At 43.4% G+C, this 22,248-nt stretch overlaps 1 protein-coding gene across 1 annotated transcript in view; it reads left to right on the top strand.

Annotated features, from left to right (window-relative positions):
• The window catches only part of CMPK1 (cytidine/uridine monophosphate kinase 1), a 144,121-nt gene that overhangs the window by 71,273 nt on the left and 50,600 nt on the right, over positions 1 to 22,248 (top strand). Inside the window, exons 3-5 of the mRNA XM_069642241.1 lie at positions 4,545 to 4,697; positions 20,055 to 20,131; positions 20,228 to 20,324. Of these exons, the coding sequence (XP_069498342.1) occupies positions 4,545 to 4,697; positions 20,055 to 20,131; positions 20,228 to 20,324 (327 nt within the window). The remainder of the gene's footprint in view (positions 1 to 4,544; positions 4,698 to 20,054; positions 20,132 to 20,227; positions 20,325 to 22,248) is intronic.

Below are 22,248 nucleotides of genomic sequence, written 5' to 3'. Positions count from 1 at the left end.
CATGTAAAACCTATATACTGTTTTAATCTCACAATGAAGTCCAAGTTAGATTTTTTCCCAGCTATACAAGTAACTTATGTATGACTTATGAAGGACAGTTTGAACCAAAAACTCTGTCTACAACAGTACAGGAAAGAAAACCCTAATGTTACACTTTACTGAATAACTCAGTTATTCTAGGTAGGCAACAACCTAATACAAACTTACTCTGGACAGGCTAGCACTAAGTCTGGGGAAGCAAGACCCAGTTGGGGAACACTCGTACAATGATCCGAACAGGAATAATCTGGTGAAACCAACACATTACTTTTGGTAAGAGGATCAAACTAATCACAGGTGAGTAATATACCTTCACATCTACTTTCTATTAGAATGGCAAAACGGTTTCTAAGGAAAGAAAGATGTTAACCATACTTTTAAGAATGGTACATCACACATCCAAGGTAAGTAAGAACCTTTACGTATTCACTCTTGGTTACAGTTACCAACTGTAAGTAACTTTTAAACACTTATTTTCTTTTCTAGGCAAAAGGCCCAATCGCTTAAGTCTTTCCCTTAGTCTTGGTGTTTTCAGTGGGGGGGGGAGGGGTCACTAGGATCTAGTGTCCAACAGACAGTGTCAGAATAGGTTCTTACGTAGCAAAAGTCAGAGTTCCTTAGTAAGCCTTTACTTCTAGAGTTAGAAGAGGGTCCAGGGGCTTCACAGAAGACACCCTAGCAGGATTCAAGCAATGGGACAGGGTGCACTGGATGAGAGGTCTCCCCATCACAGAACACACCCCACAGCTACACATAAATCCTAAGACTTTTGTACCTACGCAGGCCAAAACAGTACCTCAGCATTGAAGATTATGCAGCAGGGGGACTTCCGGAGCTGCAGCCAAATACCCAGACAGTGGATTCATTGTCGTGGTGACTGAAAACAAGACCTCAGAAGGAACATTGCAGCGGGGATCAATGGAGAAGGCTCTAGGCAAGGTTTTCCTCATGCCTGGATACAATTCTGTGGATTTGGCACCTTTTCAAGGATCACAGAAGACCGAAAAATCAGTCGAATCCTGTTGTTACAAAGGTCCAGCACTCTGGTGAGGGGACTTTTCAGACTTTATTTGTGTCTCTGGAGATACACCAGGATGCCCATGAAGTTTTAGCGAGATTCGGAAGACTGTGCACTGCCAGATGGCTCGAGGTCCATGGGTATTGGGGTATTGCAGGCCGCAAGGTTGCAGCAGCGCTTGGGATGGCTCAAAATGCAGTTCTTGAGTTTAGTGGGTCTCGCCAGGTTCTGGGTCATGGTCGTAGTTTTCGGAGACCCCAGGTCGATTGGAAGGAAGGGCTACAGCAGGCTTCGGTTACACAGCAGGCTCTAAGGAATTTCCCGCCCTGAATGTCAGGGGAAAGAACAAGAAAGGGCAAACACTAAAATGGCGATAAAAGAAGACTGGGTTTATTTTGGTAAAATGAGCACCCTTGGGTGCCTTTACTACAGCTGTGAACACAGCCCGCGGTAAAGGTGCACCAAATTAATTCAAGCTATCACTGACACCAGTCATTGAAGGTAAACTTGTCCCGGTAACCTAATTGTTATTTTTAACGTGAAAGGGGATACATTGCATCTCCCCAGCACTCCACATAAGGTGGGGTGTGCTGGTTTCACCTAACAAAACGTAAAAGGGATCCAAAGATCCTTTCTACCCATGGGAACTGTAGTTCTCTCAAGGTTAGCCAGAGAAAGTTTAAACAGGGAGCCCCTAGGGCAACCCAGCAACAATAGGCACTTATTGCCAAAAGGTTGAGGATAACTTTTTAAAAAGGCACTATGGAGAGTAGACACCCATAAAAAGAGTAAAAGATTCCCACTCAGAGGTATTATAACAGTAAAGCAAAATGTTCTGGGGTTGACCCAAGTCAGGAAGATTGACCATTTCTATGAACATCTTACCTAACGCTCACTACTTTAAATGGCTCGTGGAAGTGGTTTAATTTACCTACCCTTGTGCTTCTCTACCGCAGGCTGAATCTTCAGCTGCAGTATACACCCATGGGTGGCCATTTTGGCGGCAGTCTTCTTTTTTCGCCATTTTCTGTTTGTGAGGTCTTTCTTGGGTTTTACTCTGCGCGACAAACAGTTTTGAGCCCTTGGTTCGTTTGGCCTTTGGCAGGCTTCAGTACCAAAACCCGACTCTAGCTCCAGTATGTCTGGAAGGGCAGGAAGTGAGGGAGGTTCCCGAAACTTTCCTGTCCTTTGTCTTATGTCTGAATACACCCAGTGCTGATTGGCTGGCTATCCTTTCAGGACGCCCCCCACCAACCCCCCATTCTCCCTGCGGTTTCAGTGACAGCTAGGCTGTGCATGAATGGGAGAAACCTGCTTAAAAGGTGGGGGTGTTGGGACTGAAGGCAGTCGACCACTGGGAAGAACACCCGACGAATAAACCATGAAAGAAGCTTGCTACATCCTCTTGGACCTCTGAATTACCTGGTGAAGCCCTGCTGCTGTGCTGAAACTCCTTTTTCTGATCAACAAGACAAGCTCTGGAAGGGACGACTTCTTCCATTGGGTTAGTGGGACCAACTAACCCCGAGACGAACTCCACTGCACCATCTTCCCCGACTGGCTGTCCTTTTTTGCTGCTGTAGGAACAGAGTGCCAGTGGTCGAGAAATCCGTAATCTAGTGCAACGTTTGCAAGCAGATCAGAAGCTTCAAGAGTCTCCCCAGGCCTCTCCAGAAGCAGGACGACCAGAGCGTGAGTCACCTCACCAGAGTGCAGGACTCCAGGAGTGAAGGAAGCCCAACGGGTATCCAAGATCCGGTGCTGTTTACCGAGTGCTGAAACTGCGAAGTGCAGCTGATCTCAAGAGACTGTAGCTGCCGCTGACCTAATTGCTGCCGCAGGAGTACTCCAGACGTCCTCCCTCTTGTCCCCACGACTGAGGCCCAGGAACCCAGGATCTGCATCACTGCAACCAGACAAACCAGCTGGACCACTCTTCTAACCAAAGGTACTGTTCCGTCTTTGGGCACTTGCCTCAGTGTCTTTTAGCTTTGCTCTTCTCAGTTGAGACTTGCAGTAGTTACTTTGCTAGAGTTGATCTCTGCTCTACTCTTCACAAGTGTAACCGCTTGTGACCCTACAGTGATTTTTCTTCAACAAAATCTCTAACTTTGTGCAAGACTTTATCGAAGTGCCTCAGCCCCATAGACTGTGCTCTAATTGACTTTGGCTGTCCTGGCTTCCTGCAAACTCTTCTAGTCCACTTGACTTTGATATTTACTGTCCCTCGGAGGTGACAACTTGGTTTTTTCTAGATTTCATTGGAAGATTGAAAGTGCACACATGCTCTGAGAACCTGTTTAACCTTTTTCCTTCCCTTAACCTTTCCACAAATTTAAGAATCTACAAAGTGTACTAGTGATGTAAATGCCATTACTGTCCTTGTTGAAGTCACCTCAGGGTGTAGGAAGTGTGTGTAAATAAAAAATAAATAAAAAAAAACATTAAAAAAAATAAAATGCATCTCTAAGAGTATCTACTAGCTTTGTGTTGATTATGGAAAAGTGTTTTAAAGTATTTGATTGTTACATGTATTGCCCTTTTTAAAGAATGCTTATTTAAAAACTAATGTTGGATAACTATTTATAACTAAAACCTAAGCGTTACTTGTATTTCCGAATTTCATTGCTACAGCTCACATTTACCCTCTTGATATAAGCCTGGCTGCTCAGTCACACTAGCAACTTGTGTAGTACTGGCATATACCAAAAGGTGGGTTACCTACTATCAAGAGGACAAGTGTTGGGCAGCTTCCCAGAGGGTGATTACATCATTTTTTGCCTAACATCTGGGAACAATCTATTTGTGGACTTCATTGCACCTCATTCCTGATGGGAAGGTTAATGACGGCGCAGTGTCTGTGTGTTATGCATTAGTTCCTTTGTAGGCTGATGTGTTCTCATATAAACTGTTCTCTTGAATCATATTGGCTCTTGATTTAAGATTTCTTTATTTGACTATGTTTCTCATGACTAATAGTTTGTGTAGTTTCTTGTAGCCACTGAAGTTGCATGCATTTAAAAAAAACTTATTTGAAATGTATGCTAATTACTACTTCTGTTCCTATTTTACATTCCATTGCTACCATCTAACAAAGGCGTCTCTAGGACCTGAAAAGCAAGGGCATTTTACTATTTAGCCTAGTTTTTTATAGCCAAATACAATGAATCCAATTATGACAGCAAGCCTAACCTACTTTGCATGTTCATCTGAAATGTTGGTCATTATATTATGTAACTGACAACACCAGTCGGAGAAGGAGAAGGGAAATGCAAACATATGGGAAAAGAAAATGTGTTAAGGCCCTAGTTTTCTGAAAGACATATGCCTTACAGTCTGATCTATTTTCTAAACTTGCTGCTGTAATTCCATCATATGAATCTGCATGAAAATGCAGTTTTATGTTGCGCTAAATATGAAAACGAGCAGTTTCTGAGATTTCACTTTCCTTCATGGTCGTAATTTTCTCCGACCTCTTCTCTTTTAGGAGATGGATGAAACTATGACATCCAACGCCCAGAAGAATAAGTTTCTAATTGATGGGTTTCCACGAAATGAAGACAATCTTCAAGGCTGGAACAAGAAAATGAAGGACATTGCAATCGTTTCCTTTGTTCTCTTTTTTGACTGCGATAATGAGGTAATGTGAAATATACATGTGCCGCGAATTGATAGGTTTTGTTTTACATTTTTTATAAAAAGCTGACTGCTGCCTTTTGGCTGCTTCGACCACTTTAACAAACCGAATACAGTGATGCCCAAAACCGCAAAACTTAGAAGGGCTGATGTGGGATATTCGTAATGATGCCAACCAGGAAAGAGGGAGTGAAGGAGGTGGAGGTTGTACAAAGTTTAATATGCAGTTATGTCTCACTACCTATCCATTATATCCTCTCCAATGTCTTTTCACAATTTCTGATTGGATATAATTGAGCGTGGTTGTTGTTACTGCACTCTAGCATGCCCTTTGGATCTTGGAAGGGCTTGTGGTTACATGAACTGAGCTGCAAGCGACACCTCGTGTCTTAGGAAGCAATGTCCATTGGTTTAGAAAGTATTAAAGCTGTTCATGAAGCCATCACACTGCCCTCTATGTGAAGGTCATCTTGGACAGAAATGTTCCATATGGCTTTCAACATCCTATATTTCTATATTTATGCCATAGCCACCCATCCTATATGTATCGATTGATCAGTTGTGAAGTCAAGGACAGATGTCCACCAATTCCAGAAGTCTGATCAAATCTTCATAAGGTAATTGATGGCAGAGCCAAGCCTGTTGAGTACTTGCATCTTTCTATAGGCCTTGAGGGGAGCTATCAATGCACATATCACGTAATGCTGGAGCAGACCTAGCCATCTCTATTTCAACATGCGACAAATGCGCCCTTGGATCCAAAGCCGTACATGGCTAATTGTGCTTTCCCGTCCAATGATACTGGTAGATGAGCTACCAGTAAGACATGTAGGCAGTTTATCAGGTAGATAATGGACACTACAAGCCAAGAATAACTAAAAATATATTGTTTTCCTCCACTCTATTTAGCAGGCCCAGGAATTACCTAAATTCTTCTTGTTTTATAGAGTGGAATTACAGATGAATCTTAATTCTAGACATGTTACCCTGTATGTGGATGTTTGGGCTTGAGGATTGCTGCCAGTGGCTCAACTAATGGTGTCTGATCTTTTTATGTCAAAGTTAAGAGTAAAGGCACTACAGGCATCCAGCCTGGTTTAGCTGCAAAACCTAATAACTTGAAAGATGTTAATTAGGATCTGGTCTCTGCTTGCACCCAGAACTATGCAGAACCTCTTGAGGAGCACCCAGAGAAGCTTCCATTCTACAGTCAAGTGCCTTCCTTGTGTCCAGGAACACAACCACTGTTTTCAGTTACGGGTTTATCTGACAAATGACATTAAACAGCCGATGTAGATGCATTTTATTGTTTGCCCATGGTGGACCAAGACTGGTCCTATTAATCCTGGTATGTATCTGAGTAATGGTGTAGTGGTTTGGCAAACTATCTGTTCGGCAAAATTGCCAGGGATAGTTGGCAATGTGATGCACATAGACCGGCTGTCATTTTGATTTAAACAGCAACCTAAGTGTCTCTGTCTCTAGAAAAGGAGTACTCCATTAGACAGTGCCTTCCTGTATGCCACCAAACTCTTAGATGCCAAAATATCAGGAGACCTCTTTTAAACCTTTCCTGTTGGACTATTGTGACTCAAAGCTTTAAGATTCTACATTATTTTCATAGCATTCGTAGCATCCACAATCATTACGGGGTGTTTAATGGCCCCAACTCCATATGGTTATTTGCACCCGTGACCTGTACTGACCTAATTCCATGTCAAGGTTTCTACATTCTCTTTTATATAGATGAACATACAACTCCTTAACCTTGTACGGATTATTGGCTGTTGTGATATGGCATTCCCAGTCGATTGCAAATCGGAAACTTATTGTTGTCTCATCTCTACTAACTAGCAAGATCAAGCATTGTCTTCAGTCTCATCTTATATAGCCATCATATGTTTGTGTAGTTTCACTTTGCACTAAGCATTCGCTGCAGTGTCCACTGATCATGTAGATTTGCACACAAGGTCTACTCCTTGTCCAGACCATCTTTTGTTTGCCTTCACTTTATATAGTGCCTCTAGAGTCCCAAGATTTCTTCATTTACTTGTTAGGATGCGTAATGCTTTATCGATGCGCTACTGACCTATGCATGGCCTAGCTTTAAATGCCACAGAATGGATGTCTAAACAGTGCTTTACCTTGATTTGCAGTCTTCTACTAAAGATGAGCAGGAGAAGCTGAGGGGGTCAAGCCTCTAATCAAGATCTTGAAATAACCAGCACATGCATATATTACTGAGTGCTCTCTTGTTAGGCCAGATTGTTTGCAGTACCCTTTGGGTGCACTACAACAACCCTGACCTCCTGGCAATAGGAACCCAACCTTTGGTATAAGTCTGTACTACACGGGTTGGTAGCGTGATTAAGCAGCCAGGCTTATCTCAAGAGGGGTCAATATGAGCTGTAGGGGAGTTACACAGATTCACAGTGACCAGTATTCAAATAAACTCTTACCTACAAGGTTTCTTGAATAAAAAATTATTCATCAGCCAGTTAGAGTAAACCTTCTTCAGAAGGGGGCAATATAACAGTAACACTCAAATATACTTCACACAAGACACTCTTAATATTTCTAAATCAGTAAGTATCCTTTTGGGGTGTCCCACAGATACAACCTATACCCTCAGGTGACTTCAATAGCTAGGGTGCTGGGGACATTATCACTGTTAGGCAAAGTTTGTATGCAGTACCCTTTGGGAACACTACACACCACTATGACTACAGGTGTAAGCAAACCAACCTTTGGTAGAAGTCTGTACTACACGGTTTCGGTAGCATGTTGAGCAGCCAGGCTTATCTCAAGAGGAGAAATGTGAGTTGTAGTGGATTTACACAAAGATTCACAGTTACAGGTATTATTCAAATAGACTCTTACACTCAAGGTTCCTTATATAAACAAGTAATCCTTTATCAGTCAGTTATAAAACACTCATTAGAAGGAGGCAATCGTATAGTAACAGACAAATATACTTTAATGTAAACTCTTTTTAAAAAGTAAGTAAAAGGGCAAAGTTTATCAGAACAGGAAACACTACAATTGTTCTTAGACAGAGCAAATACTTTTGAGTTCACCAGAAGAGTCACTTCAATAGGCTAGGCCAAAGTCAATGGGCTAAAGTTTTGGATAGGATAAAACTGTTCTGGTAAGTAGATGGAAAAGTCTCTGCACAAGTTCTTAGAAGTAGTTTGTAAAAAGAAGAATCATATGTTGGTCACAAGCTGATTAGGCCTGTGATTTGCAAAAGTTTCAAGCACTTCACAGTGAGAGGTAAGTTCGGTCTTGTTTAACAGTACCTTACAATGAAGTAAAAGATGCAGCTGATGACTTCTGTTCCTGCAGATCTCACTGTTCCGGGGCCTCAGTTGTGGGGACAAGAGGGAGGACGTCGGCGGACTCCTGCCCTGCACTGACCAAAAAGCTTGCAACTGGCAAACTTCAAATCAGTGGCTGTTTCGCGTTTCAGCTACTGCACTGGTAACGCTGGTCCTGGCTGTCTAGGTCGACGGTCCTTGCTTCTGAGGTCCTTCACTCAGCTGAGGAGGGTCGGGCTCAGTCGGTACGACATCGTGGGAGTCTGGAGGATCTTCTAAACTCTTTAGGCCAACTTAAAAGCAATGCACACAATCTGGTGTCCCTCTCCCTGGCTCTACGGTTTCCTGCAGCACTCTGAGGAAATGCAACCAGCTCCGAGATGGGTGTCCAGGTCGCTTACTTGTGTGTTGATTGGTCCTACCAACTCAAAGGGAGAAGTCGTCCTTGCAGGGCTTCTCTGTCGATGCAAACTTGGCGATTCGGACCTGCAGCAGGACTTCACTGGGCAAACCAACGGTCCAGTAGTTGCAGCAGCCGCCCTCTTCAAGCTCTTCTTCGGTTCCTTCGTTCCAGTGGTTGACTCTGACTTCCAAGCCAAGAGCCTTGCCTTTTATTCAGTTCTCTCCCATTAATTCCTGCGTAGATGGCCTCTCACCCAGCAGGGTGGCTGTCCTTGCCGACAGTCAGCCAGCCAATCATCAGTGCATTTGGCTCTCCTACGAGACCAATCACAGGGAGTTTCATGCACCTCCCTCACCTCTCCCTGCCTACCCCAGACACTCTGGAGCCATAGGCGGGTTTCACCCCTGAAGCGCACCAAAGGCGAAAGAACAAAGAGCCCAAACCTGGTTTGGCGCGCAGAGAAAAACTCTAGAAGGACCTTTGCACAAAGACATGGTGAAAAAAGACCAGGAACCATTCTAGCAAAGATGGCTGGGCGCCATCTTGGAAAACATGGGTCCAATGGGTCCAGCGATTTAACGTTACCCGAGCTACGAATAGTTTACGGTTGGGAAAGATCATGATCGTTCGTTGTAAAACCACTGCCACCAGCCATTCTGAGAGGAAAGGGTAACATTTGACTGTCACATGAGTAACTAGACATGGGGGGGGGGGGGAAGGGAAATCCTAAATAATCCCTCCAGCACTCTATTGTAAGCTGGTTTGCTGGGTCTAGAAATGTACAGGGCTAAGTGAAGTCCATTTCACTCCACTGTTCTGGGAAATATTAATTGATCCCAGAGAAGGCATTTAAACCTTGGGAAATCTGAAAGACTTCCCTGTGTCACTGCACTGAAGGTGCTTTGTGACACAATTGTAGAAGATGGTGCCTATGGAGTTTGTCAGACTTCACAACCAAAAAGAAAAAGTTTATGAAATCAAATTAAAACACATGAGTGGGGAAAAAGGGTCTCAGTCTCTCCAGGTAAAAAAATCAAGTCCTCCAAAATCCAAGGTTGCTGCGGGCCTCTAAGGTAGAGGGAATTGGCACATTTCTGAGAATTCTCCCTAACATCTCTTTTTCCCATCTTCAGAGAACTCGTCCATCTCTATGTAAAGGTTGTATGCGTGGATCTGCCCTACATATATTCTAGCAGTCCCACCACAAGAGCATAACTGCTGTCTTACTGGGTGTCCAACAACTGAAAGTCGAGGAACCCACGTAGGAACATAGCAAAAACCTTAGAAAAGAGGATGTGTGAAATGATCTTTCACTCTTCACGCGCTCAGCATTTGGGGATTGTGAATATCCTGGTTGCGTCTGCGTTTGCTGTAGCATCATGGTATTTGCAGTACTTGACTTTGCATTATTCAGGCCACTTAACGTTACAGTGAAAATGGTACTTCTATGTACGGCGTTCATGCACCTCACCCCCTGGGAGTGCTTTTAGCCCTATTCAGACACTGGGCATGTTGGCATTCAAATTGTACTTGCATGTACCTGCCATTACAGTGTTGGGTGAATGTTCAGTTTCTGTGCTAATTCCCCCAGCACTTTCGCTGGACTGTTTTTATTATTTTTTATTTTATTTTTTTAATTTCTTTTTTAGTTTTTAACTCCTGAGTGGAACCTTTGATCACTCGCTCATTATTTTTCTCTGACTGGGATTTTTAATATTTTTTATGGAGTTTGGTATGGGAATACAGAATACAGGTATCTACTTTTTACTTGGTGACACCCAGCACCCTCTGTGCAGTGTCTCTGAGGGGTCTCTTGGACTTCTCTTTTAAATACATTTTCTTGTGAGAACTACAGTTCTCAAGAATAGTAGGATAACATTTATCTTGCATACCTTTCACGTTTTTTGGGTCCAACACATACCACCCTATGTGTGGTGCAGGGGGGGTTACATTGTAACTCCTTCTCCCACTCCTCATGTAACTTATTGTTACAATTGCCTAACTTAAATGGCTGGTGGCAGTGGTTTCTTTTTGCTAACTTTTCTCAGCTGTAGTACAGCATGGGTGGCCATTTTCTCAAAAAAGCTGGTCTTCTTTTTTCAAAACTTTTCATTTATTGATTCCTTATGGGCTTTTTCATCCATCCTTTAGAGTAGATGTGAGTCCTTTGTGAGTTTTGCCATTGGCAGACTTCAGCCCTGAAACTGACCAGGCTCCAGTGTGTCTGGGAAGGCAGGAAGTGAGGGAGGAGCCCAAAACCTCTCTGTTCTTTGTAAGTGTGCCTAACCGTAACCAGTTATAACTGGGCGGCTGTCTGCTATGGTGGACAGTCTACCCCCAGGTGAGTGACAGATTCATGGGAGTGAATGGATGGGTTCCAGGATATAAGGCGAGGATTTGTTGACTACAGACAGTTGACCACTGGAACATGACATCCGAAGCAGAAGACAAGCAGAGATACCAGCAGCAGCTTCCAGGATCGCAGAAGCTCTGGTGAAGCCCTGCAGTTGTGCTGACCCAGTTTTAAAATCGACAGGGAAGATCTGCCAAGGATGGACGACTTCCGCCCTTTAGACTGGTGGAACCAACTGGCTTCAAGACCTTCTTCATTTTGGGCCATAGAACCCCCCCCCCCCCCGACGTCCTGTGACTTCCCCGGGCCGCAGAACACCAATACCTGGGGGTAACTGGACCATTATCGAGTGCATCATCTTACGAAGATTGAATCCAGCTGAAACTTTGCGGGAATCAGTGTGGACCGCCAGAGGGAGGAATTATTCACCAAAAGTCCCCTCACCAGAGTTCAGGACAGAGTAATCGAAGAGCATCTAACCAGCAATTTTATTATTTTTTTTTTTTTTGCTCTTGATGCTGAAAAAAGGCACCAAAACCACAAAGCTGCTGAAGTGGGCGGTATCCATTGCTGCCAACCCCTTCTCCCGAAAGATGCCGCAGAAGCCCGCCAAAGGTCCCCCCTTTTTGTCATCAACCAAGGAGCAGGAATCGGGGTGGGGGTCTGCAACATTGCACCTAGAAGGAAGCCAGCTACAATTTCTTATTCTCGAAGGAACTCTGGGGCTTGGGGGTATAATTGCCTTGTGCCATTTGCGGTTCTCTAGTTTGGGAAGTGTTGTTTTCCTCAAGTAAGAGTTTACCTTCACTCCTCTGTGCAGGATTTGCAGCCTGTGTGAACAGTAAGGATCCCCTTCTTCAAGAACTACTAACTGCTTAAATAACTTCCTCTGAAGATCTTCATTGGAACTGTCCATTGACATTGGCTATATTGGTTCCCAAATGGTCCATCTTCTGATCCTACTGGGCTGGGCAATGCTGGGCCCTTCATAGGTTTTAATTGTCAACACCTTCATTGTTAGGAACCAAACTGCCTATAATCCCTCTGGCAGAGTGAACTAGTGATTAACAGTTGCTAGATTGTGTGCTGTGTAACCTAGATTTCTGACCAAAGGTTACTCTCGTGCATTATTATTCCGTGTATAACTTAATTACATTTCTAATTCAATGTTATTGTTGGTGCTGCATTTTAAATTTGATTATACCTTGAGTATATTTAAACAAATTTTAATATGACCGTTTTCTTGGATCTATGTATGTACTGATTTCTTTGTACTGTTGTCCAGCTCACATCACCACTCCCTCCAAAGATGAACCTAGCTGCTCAGCCGACTTGTGTAGTACAGGCCTTTATTAAGAGTTTGGGTCCCTAATGCCAAGAGTTAAGTCTTATGAAGTCCCACACCAGTTGGACTTGCAGACCTTCTGAAACGAAATTATAAAAACGTCTAACCCACTTCTATGGGGGAGGGGCGAGGCAGCCCCAGGCTAGCAGGTAAGACAGGAGGTTTGGACGGAGGGGGGCGATATGAGTGAAGAGGGGATTTCGGGTATGCACTGAGAGGGTGGGTCAGAAAATAAATGGAAATAGAAAATTGCAGCACAGGAAGGGGATACAGGGGAGGACGCAGGAAGTCGCTAGTAGATTGGCCGAGCACACTTCTTCCTCGTGTTCGACTTTCAAACATCCGCACAGGGAACTTTCCAACCAGTGAATTTGCATGCATGCGGTTTCACTGCTCGTGCATTTTACAGCACACAGGGGGTGGGGCAACACACCTGGCACAAGTTGCAACACACCTGGCACAAGTTGCAAAACATGCCCCATTAATCCAGGAGCAAGGACAGGTAAAAAATGTGGTTGTCTCGAAGAGCTGGTGCACAGGCACAAACGAGCACCACACCAAGATCTGAATACACAATCTCACACCAGCATATGCGACCTTGTGCCCAGGAAGAATTGAGAACAGTATAAGAACTAAAGACACTTCACGTGAACAGGTCAACCAGCAGAACCAGGCGCTCCCCGCTCAGACACATGCAAATAGTCCGGCACCAACTGTTGGTGAACATTTCTCTTTTGGCAACTTTCTCTCCATAGTTTCCATAAACCCCCAGTCTTTTTGCTTTGTTTTATAACCTGTTCTTTCTTTTGAGGGGAAGTAAAGACTTCATCTTCACTTCCCCTGCTTTTTGCTCATTTGGGTTGGGGAAACTGATCAGTCCTTCAGACAATTGGTACTGGGAATCTTTCCCTTTTTTTTTCTTTTACTTTTTGTAACTTTGTAACATCGCTCACAGAACCTTACAGTGCAATGGGGATAATTTTGTATCACTCTAGCCTTTTACACTTTTATATGTGCCCTTAGACAAATCTCCCTTACCTGTGAGACCCCCTTCACTTTTTGCTGTCTTGTGGATTATTCCATGATCCTTAGTGAGTGGTCAACCACCCTACCACCCCCCCACCCCCTCACCATTTCTTTTACACTTTTTATGGGTGTCCCTTTTTTATGACTCTCAATATGTTATTTTTGGAATGATACTTTCCTATAACATTTTGGGCATTTGTGTTTTAGTTTTGCAGCACATATCACTTTCTGTGCAGTGTTGCTGGGGTGCCCCTTTTATTTCTTTTGGGTACCTTGTGTGAACGACTGTTCCAAGGGTAGAAGGATACTTTTTACCCTGTCAACAATCACCATAGGGAGGGCCACACCCCACCTTATGTGAAGTGCTGAGGAGATGCATAGAATCCCATTTTCTCACTGCTCCTGTAACATTTCTGTAAGTTTCAAGCTTGCTATTATGGCTGGTAGCTGCGGACGTGTTCTACCAACTTATGTATGATTTTTGTATTACACTCAGGCTGTCAAACCAGCCGCCATAATGCACAGAAGGATCACCATTCATCTAAAATGTGGCTTTTTTTCTGCCGTTTTTAGTTTGCTTGTCCTTTCTTGGTCCTGGGAGGGGGGAGATCCTAGTTTGATTTTTTGCCTTTGGTGGGGCCCCTACGTTTAGCTAATAAACTTATATAGCGCATCTCACCCAAGGGTAACTGGCCGCTTAAACTTAGACATAGAAATAGTGTTACAATACATCTGGTACAAATCACCTTTTTTTACAGAAATAGATACTGGAGGTGTGTAACAGATCACCTTCAAGTCAGAGTCAAAAAACAAGAGATCAGAACAAGGGCGAAGTATTATTGGTTACAATTATACACTATTATTAGTTATGTTTATACATATATTTACATCGTAATGGAACGAACGCAAATTTATTAACAACCCATCAGAAGGACCTCACACTCGGAGCATGTGGTTGTCGGGACAGACATGACAGACTTGGTAGTCGTTTGGTTTGAGGAGCCAGGCTTTAGTTTTGGCTCTAAAAGACCAGAAAGTGGGGATTGCTCTGTCATGGGGGAGGGCCCGCCAAGACTCCCAAGTGTGTGTGAAGACAGGAAATGAGGGAGGATTCTGATACTTTGCAGCCCTTTGGTTGCAAGCAGGCATGCCAGAAGACAGTCTGAACTGGGAGGCTAGCTGTCCTAAAGGACAGCCACCCCCTCCATCCCACATGTATGAATGTAGCATGTGCGCTGATTAGCTGGTTTCTTGGATAAATGGCCTGGGTCTGGAAGCTGAAGATAAGTCGACCACTGGAGCTGAATCTGACAAGGAAGAGAATACTGCTGCAGCCGATTCCAGCTACCAAAGATGCTGGCTGTGTAACCACTGCCTATGTTGAGGAGATCTTCCATTCGACCAAAAAAACCCAAAGACCATTCCTCTGACCCTTAGGCTGGCGAGACCAACCGTTCTCAAGAAGACCTGCATTTTGAGCCATTCCACAACGAGCTGTGACTTGCCTGGGCTGCAAACCGATACCCTGGGACCTGAGTGCTGTGCAACATCTTCCCATGAACGAATCTCACTGAACATTTTGTGGACTCCTGCTGGACCTCCAGAAGCATCCTCACCAGAGGGCTATACTGAGAGCAAGGCGAATCGATCAGCTGACAACCCTTCCACATCTGGTACCTTCAAACGGCCACCAAATTCACAGAGCTGTGAGAAGCCCAGACACATACTTTCTTGAGAGCCTCTGTCGACTACTGCCTCAGTTTCCCATCCACTGCCTTTCTTTCATCACCACAAACAAGAATTCAGAGACCTGGTCCTGTGCTGCTCCATTGCAAGCTCTTCTTCACTGCTGAGGTACTGTGTGGCTGAGGGTAATACTTAGCTAAAGTCTTGCGTCACTCCGGTCTGTCTAGGGTGGAGATTTGTGTAGTTTGTCCATACTGTTCGCACAGGCCTAATGATGGAACGCATCTAGTGAGCCTTCTACTAAGTCCCTGAACACTTTCTACTTACACAAGACTGTACCTGCTGTATGAGAAATCCTCTTCAACTCTCACTTTCCTGCATTTGTGCTTTTTCCTGACTTGCCTACTGGACCACCAGTGTCCTCCTTCCTCTGATATCACTCATGCCTTAGAATAGTGAAGGACTTCTAATGTATAAGTCCTCTTGCTAGAAAATTGAACTAGTTTTGCAAAGTACACATTTGTTAAATGTGTTGGTGCTGTAACTGATTATCTCTGAAATAGAATAAGTTACAACGTTCTTAATTACCTGTGAATTGCTGACTACTATTATTAAAAGTATACAAAAAGTAACATGGCATTACTGTATTATTCCTGAAACTGAATAAGTGCAACAGTGTATTATCAATAGGGGTTTGTTCACCTTGAATAGCATACTGCCATTCTAAATGTGTAATGCCAAGTTCTTACTAGGCTTTGAAGTGTATACTGGAATTCTGCAAAGTTATTAAGTTATAGCTTACCTTTGAATCGCGTTCCACTATTCTGAAATGTAATATGGTTGTAACTTATTCATTCCTGAAAGAAGTTGCATGTGTTGCAAGGTACTTGTTGGACTAACTATATTATCCCTGAAACTGAATAAGTAACATAGGTTACTGCCAACAGGGTCTGCTCACCTTTAATTATATACTGTTATTCTAAAAGTCTACTAATATGGTTTTGCACCCCTTAAATAGCATACTGCCATTCTAAAGGGATAACACTTAAGTTTTACCCAGCTTGATAAGTATTGTGTTGGTTTTTATAATTGTGTTTACAATTTATAATGGTCCTTAAAATTAGAAAGAATTCTCTATGCATATGCATTTACAAAATAAGCCATTATATTTTTACATCAGTGTACCAGTGTTTATTGGGCCGTATGCATGCTACAAGTTCTTTGTAACTTTCTACAGCTCTCTCCCGCCCAAGATAAGCCTGGCTGCTCAGTTATTACTACCCTAATATCAGGTGGTACAGTCTTGTATTAAGAGGTGGAGTTTCTGTATTGCCCAAGGTATAGTTTTATAGAATCCCTTTGGGTGGACCTTTTTAGAAAAACTGTCTAAACAATAAACTGGTGGCATTAATTATATTCGTAGCGTTTTGTTTTATTTCTAGGGTGCACACTTGTTTTCTCCACACACGTGGCTAGTGCCCTAAAATGTCTATGCCACAAGATTTTTGCTTGTTCTCTGGCTATATTGTTTTTGAGCCTACTTCTGGTCTTGCCAGGCCAGGAAATACCACATAAGGTCCTGCACTTGCCCGTGAAAGCTGCAGCTTTCGCAGCCCATGGGCTGTGTCCCAGAAATGGAATGGGACTGTCTGGTTCCCCTCCACATCTGTGGTGGCTGAGAGTCTAGGTGTGGGGCATGGGTGAAACCAATAGTTGTCCCCGATTGGACAACTACTGGCTGTTTGAATAGTGCAGATCCATACAATTGGTTGGCTTTGTTGGGTAAGATTTTCATAGCAATGATTCATCTTTCTGACCTGTGTCAAACCCAGAACATTTTGCTTTTACTACTTATACCTCTGTGTCCCACACATTGAATCTTTTACTCTTTTTATAGGTGTCATGTCTTTTTAAATGATCCTCTTTGACCTCCTTTTTGGCAATAAGTGCCTATTGTTGTTGGCCTTCTCTTTTAACTTTCTCTGGGTAACCTTGTGAGAACTACAGTTCCCAAGGGTAGAAAGATCTTTGGATCCCTTTTACATTTTATTAGGTCAGACCAGCACCACCCCAACCTCCCCACCCCCACACACACATTGTGGCGTGCTAGGGAAATGGAGTATCCCCTTTCTCACTTTAAACATTTAGATTACAAGGACAAACCTTTTTGTTAATTCGGTGCACCTTTACTGCAGGCTGTTTGAACAGCCCCGGTAAATTCACCCATGGGTGCTCATTTTACCAAAATGGCCCCGGTCTTATTTTTCTGCCATTTTAGTGTTCCTTGTCCTTTTTTATTCCTTACCATGACATCCAGGGCAGGACATTTCTTTGGAGTGTATCTACAGATCCCACAGAGTGTCTGTGAATGCAGGAAGTGAGGGAGGAGTCCAACACTCTGCATTCCTTTGTCTTCCAGCCTGAGCTCAAGATTCCAGTTCAAACCGAGAGGCTGGCTGTCCAGAAAGGATTGCCAAGCCGCCGAGTTTGAATGTTGCAAAGCTGTTTCATTGGCTGTGTTCCTGCAGAAGTCTGAATGTGGAAGCTAACGAGGTAGTCGACCACCTGAACCAAAATCGAAGATGAAGGTTAAGAATTCATGGCTGAAATGATTTCTAGCAATCGGAGCCTGCTGTAGCCCTTCTTTCCAATCGACCTTGTGACTCAGAAAACGACCCCAGACCCAGAGCTTGGTGAGACTCATTGGACTCGAAGACCTGAATTTTGAGCCATCCCACACCCTGTGTGGTGCATGGTCTTCCGAATCTTGATGACACTTCATGGACATCCTGCTGGATCCCTAGAGGCACAATTCCAGTCCAAATAATCACCTCACCAGCTAGACCTTGCAAACGATGAGAATCCGACCAGTGATGGTCTTCTGCTGTGCTCCTGAAAAAAGGCACCGAATCCAGAGCCACATCCAGCCTTGAGGAAAACCTTGCATAGTCATCCCTGTGATCCTTGCTGCAAAAGTACTTCCAGTATCCTGTCTTCTGTCTTCTTGATAGAATTCAACGAATGGAGTTTTGGAGGCAGATCCTGAAGTACTCATGCTGCAAAATCTCCTTCTGTGCTGAGCTATGGTATTGTTTATTTACGTAGTGCCTATACACAGCGCTCAAGGAAGGTGGGCACATGGGGAGAAAACAGTCGGAGCCCTTGAAATTCGGGGACGATAATAGTTTGTTGGGGAGAATTCTCAGAAATGTGCTAATTACTTTCTACCTTAGAGTCCCCCAGCACCATTGCTGGATTTTGAGGACTTGAATTTTTAACCTGGAGAGAGTGAGCCCCTTTTCCCACTCTTGTATTTTTGCTATGGTTTTAACACTGTTTCTTTTGGTTGTGGAGTCTGACAAACTCCATAGGCATCATCTTTTACATTGTCACAAAGCACGTTCAGTGCAGTGGCAAAAGGAAGTCTTAAATACCTTCTCTTGGATAAACTGTTTCCAAGAGCAGTGAAGTGAAATTGACTACTTACATTTGTCACTTTCTAGACCCAGCACACACTATCTTACAATAGGGTGCTGGAGGGGTACCTAGTATCCCTTTTGTCTAGCTTCTCATGTAACAATTTGATATTACCCTTCCCTCACTGAATGAATGGTGGCAGTGGTTTAGTTTTTTACTACTGTGGTGTACATTTACTGCGGACTGCGTTCACAGCTGCCGTAAAGCTCCCAAGGGTGCAATTTTTGTCAAAATAGCCCTGGTCTTTTTTCGCCATTTCTTTGTGGAAAGGTCCTTCTTGAGATTTACTCTCCACACCAAACCAGGTTTGGTCCCTTTTGTTAGTTTTACCTTTGGCAGGATTCATGAGTGAAGCCTGCCTCTGACTCCAGGGTGTGTGGGGTAGGCAGGAAGTGAGGGAGGTGCCCGAAACCCCTGTGCTCGGTCTCCTAAGAGACCCAGATGCACTCTGATGATTGGCTGGCTGACTGTCCGGCCGGCAAGGACAGCCGCCCTGCTGGGCGAGTGACCGCTAGACTGGAATGAAAGGGAGACAACTGTATAAAAGGCAAGTCTTGGCTTGGAAGGCAGAGTCGACCACTTGTCGAAGGAACCGAATAAGAACTTGGAAGAGACGCCTGCTGCAACTCCTGGACCGTTGGTTAGCCCGGTGAAGCCCTGCTGCAGTGCCGAAACGCCAAGTGTGCATCGACAGAGAGCCCCTGCAAGGAGGACTTCTCCCCTTGTGTTGGTGGGACCAATCGACTCCAAAGTAAGCCACCTGGACATCCATCTCAGAGCTGGTTGAATTTCAACAGTTACTGCTGGAAACCGTAGAGCCAGGGAGAGGAACACCAGTTTGTGTGCATTGCTTTTAAGTTGGCCAAGAGCTCCAGGACGATCCTCCAGACTCCCAGGAAGCAGGACTGACCCAGCCTGAGCCCCAACAGAGTGCGGGACCCCAGAAGCAAGGAAAGTCCATCTCGACGGCCAGGAACCGAGGTGTTGCTATTTGCTGTAAATGTAAACAGTAGTTCATCCCAGAGAAGGTAGTTAAATCTTGGGAAATCTAAGAGACTTCCCTGTGTCACTGAACTGAAGGTGCTGTGAGATAATGTAAAAGATGATGCCTATGGAGTTTGTCAGACACCACAACCAAAAAGAAAGTGTACCAACATCACATTATAATACATGAGTGGGTGGAAAAAGGGGTCTCGCTCTCTCCAGTTTTAAAAAAATCAAGTCCTCAAAATCCAGCAAAGTTGCTGGGGTCTCTAAGGTAGAGGGAATTGGCACATTTCTGAGAATTCTTCCCCCAACACACCCCATCCTGATCCATTTTAACCCCTTACCCCACTTCCCTTTATATTTAAACTTTTCAGTGTTTTTCAGTGTTATTGTCTTCTGTTATGTACCACTCTGTACTGTTTGCAATACAACTCAATACCATGTCAAATAGGTACCATTTCCTGTACCGCAATGGTTAAATGTTTACGAGAGTTAGTTTGGAAATTAAGACCTTTTGGTGAAAGTTGCTCTTTCCCCTGCTTTTGCCTTATATTTGCAAGAGCGACTTAGGGCTGTTGCAATGCAAATGGAACCACCTCCCCAAGTCATAGTTCACTGCTGAATAGGTTGATCTACCCTTAAATCGTGCATTAGTTTTCTCTGCTTACTTAATAAAGGTCACATTGTTTTCATTATTTGATGCCTTTCTCCAAAGATGTTTGGTCTTCCTGAGTAGTGTTTGACTTGAGTTCTGTCTTTGATCCTAGACCTGCATTGATCGGTGTCTGGAACGAGGAAAGAGCAGCGGACGCACTGATGACAACCGGGAAAGTCTAGAGAAGCGGTAAACTGATCTACTCTTAGCCCTGAACAACCAACAGTACTTTAAATTCTGTGTCCCTCCATTTTTTCCAACTGCATGTTCTTCTTCTTTCCCTAGAATCCAGACCTATCTACAGTCTACAAAGCCCATAATAGACCAATATGAAAAGAGCGGCAAAGTCAAGAAAGTGGATGCTTCAAAGTCTGTAGACGAAGTAAGTTTATTTTCAAGAGTACTGGACGGGGGCTGTTGAATTTGTCCGAGCGTTCCAGGATTTCGTTGTATCCCGATCCTCATGACTGATATTTACGTAGGCGAAACAATTTTCATGTACTTCTGCAGCAAATTCAGTAAGCACATTTTTTAAAACATTTTTTAATGTTTATATTTATAATATTGAGTTCAGCATCACCATGGTTTTGAGACCAATACCTTTTTAATGTTTGTCTGCTTATTCAGACTAGACATGAGGAACGTGTAGTGCAATATTTTTTTCTCATTGAATACCAATATGTTTCCTTTAGAGACCTTTCTAGGCTTTAGGGTTTACGGCAGCTTTAACAAGTCTGTTTCACCATGTCCATATCCATGTAAAGTCGCCTTGAATTAAACAATGTTTTTGTACCCATGGTGTTAAGGATTTCAATCAGGCGACACACACCTTGGTCTCAGCCTAGTATGTAGTGCACAACTGAGATGCCTTTCTCTTTATTTTATGCAAATTCAATTTGAGATTGTACACAACTCTTATCACACACCCTTTTTCAAATACCCTGGGCCACAATGGACCATGAATCAGGCCGGTTGGTGAAATACTATATTTTTAAAATCAAATGAAATCCTACAATTCTTTTTTAAATCACCAATGGGGTGATAATTACAATGAAAATGGAAGCAATGCACTTGGTTAAACTTTTAGTAAACCTATACAAAGCACACGTGAATAGGAGCACTTTTTGGATGAGAATAGATAGCACGCACCCAAGGTTTCCCCCTGCAATGTTCCCTCAACCCACAAATAATCGAATTTTAAACCCTATGCAATAGCATGAAATTACCTTTGGAAATGGCAAATAATAAATATGCGGTTAAAACTTTGAAGTAAATGATTTCTCACTAAGGCAACAATCCATAAACACTATCATAATGCAATGGATCAACAGGAAGCATACAATTTGAAAATGAGTGGAGTGTTAAAACATGCTGCAGCCAAATGACATGTTGGACAACTTGCAATTTTCTCAATTTCCCGTTTTAAATTACACAAATGGTTTTTAATAATGGGTGAAATACTCTGATTTGGAGTGCAGTTTCTTGGGCTGGGGCATAGATATGTATCACAGGGACAATATAGAGGTGAAAATAGGTCTCTAGTTGGTGAATTTAGAGGGATTTGGAAGGTAGTGAGGTTCGTTTTTAGGAAAATGGAGCAGTTGAAAATGAGAATCGGTTTTGAAAGAAAGGAAAATGTTACTTGTAATAAGTTATCGAGGCTATATTGTTAAGGAGGAACACAGTAAGCTCCAAGGTTGATTCACAAGGTCAACCCTGTCCCCCCAGTGCTCAACCCAACAATAAAATATATGGAAATTAGTTTGATTACTCCAAATATAACTAAGGGCTTATAATCTACATTAGACAAAATTGAAAACGGATGGCACTATCACTTAAACATTAAGGACAGGATACAAGGATCATTCTAACAGTTTCAAGTTACCAGGGTATAAATATGACTACTTGGAGAGTGGGATAAGAACACAGGCAAGACAAGATAAGCTATGTGTTTCTATGGGGTGTGGATTATACTCGATGTCCAAAAATGCCAAAACCAAAAAGTGGACTGTCAACAGGGTCTGGTCACCACACGGCGGCACGCCTCGCTAAAGTCAGCTGGGCAATGTCTGCTCACCGGGCAGCAAACAGGTGGGCAAGTCAGGTCACTGGATGGCACAAGTACCACTGGATGCAGTTAGTGGGCAGCAAGCCGTCTGATTTCAGGATGCAAAAGGTACCACAGCTCTCCCCTTTTTAATGGGAGATTAGTGGGTTGATGCTGGATCAATGGCCTTGCTAGGAAAAGGATCAGCAATGTTTTGGCATTGTAGTGAGGTCTGGAATCTGGCTGGATGAATGCAGAA

The sequence above is a fragment of the Ambystoma mexicanum genome, chromosome 1q, assembly GCF_040938575.1.
Source record: "Ambystoma mexicanum isolate Mex_15411 chromosome 1q, UKY_AmexF1_1, whole genome shotgun sequence".
NCBI lineage: Eukaryota > Metazoa > Chordata > Amphibia > Caudata > Ambystomatidae > Ambystoma > Ambystoma mexicanum.
This window is presented reverse-complemented; position numbering and strand designations above follow the sequence as displayed.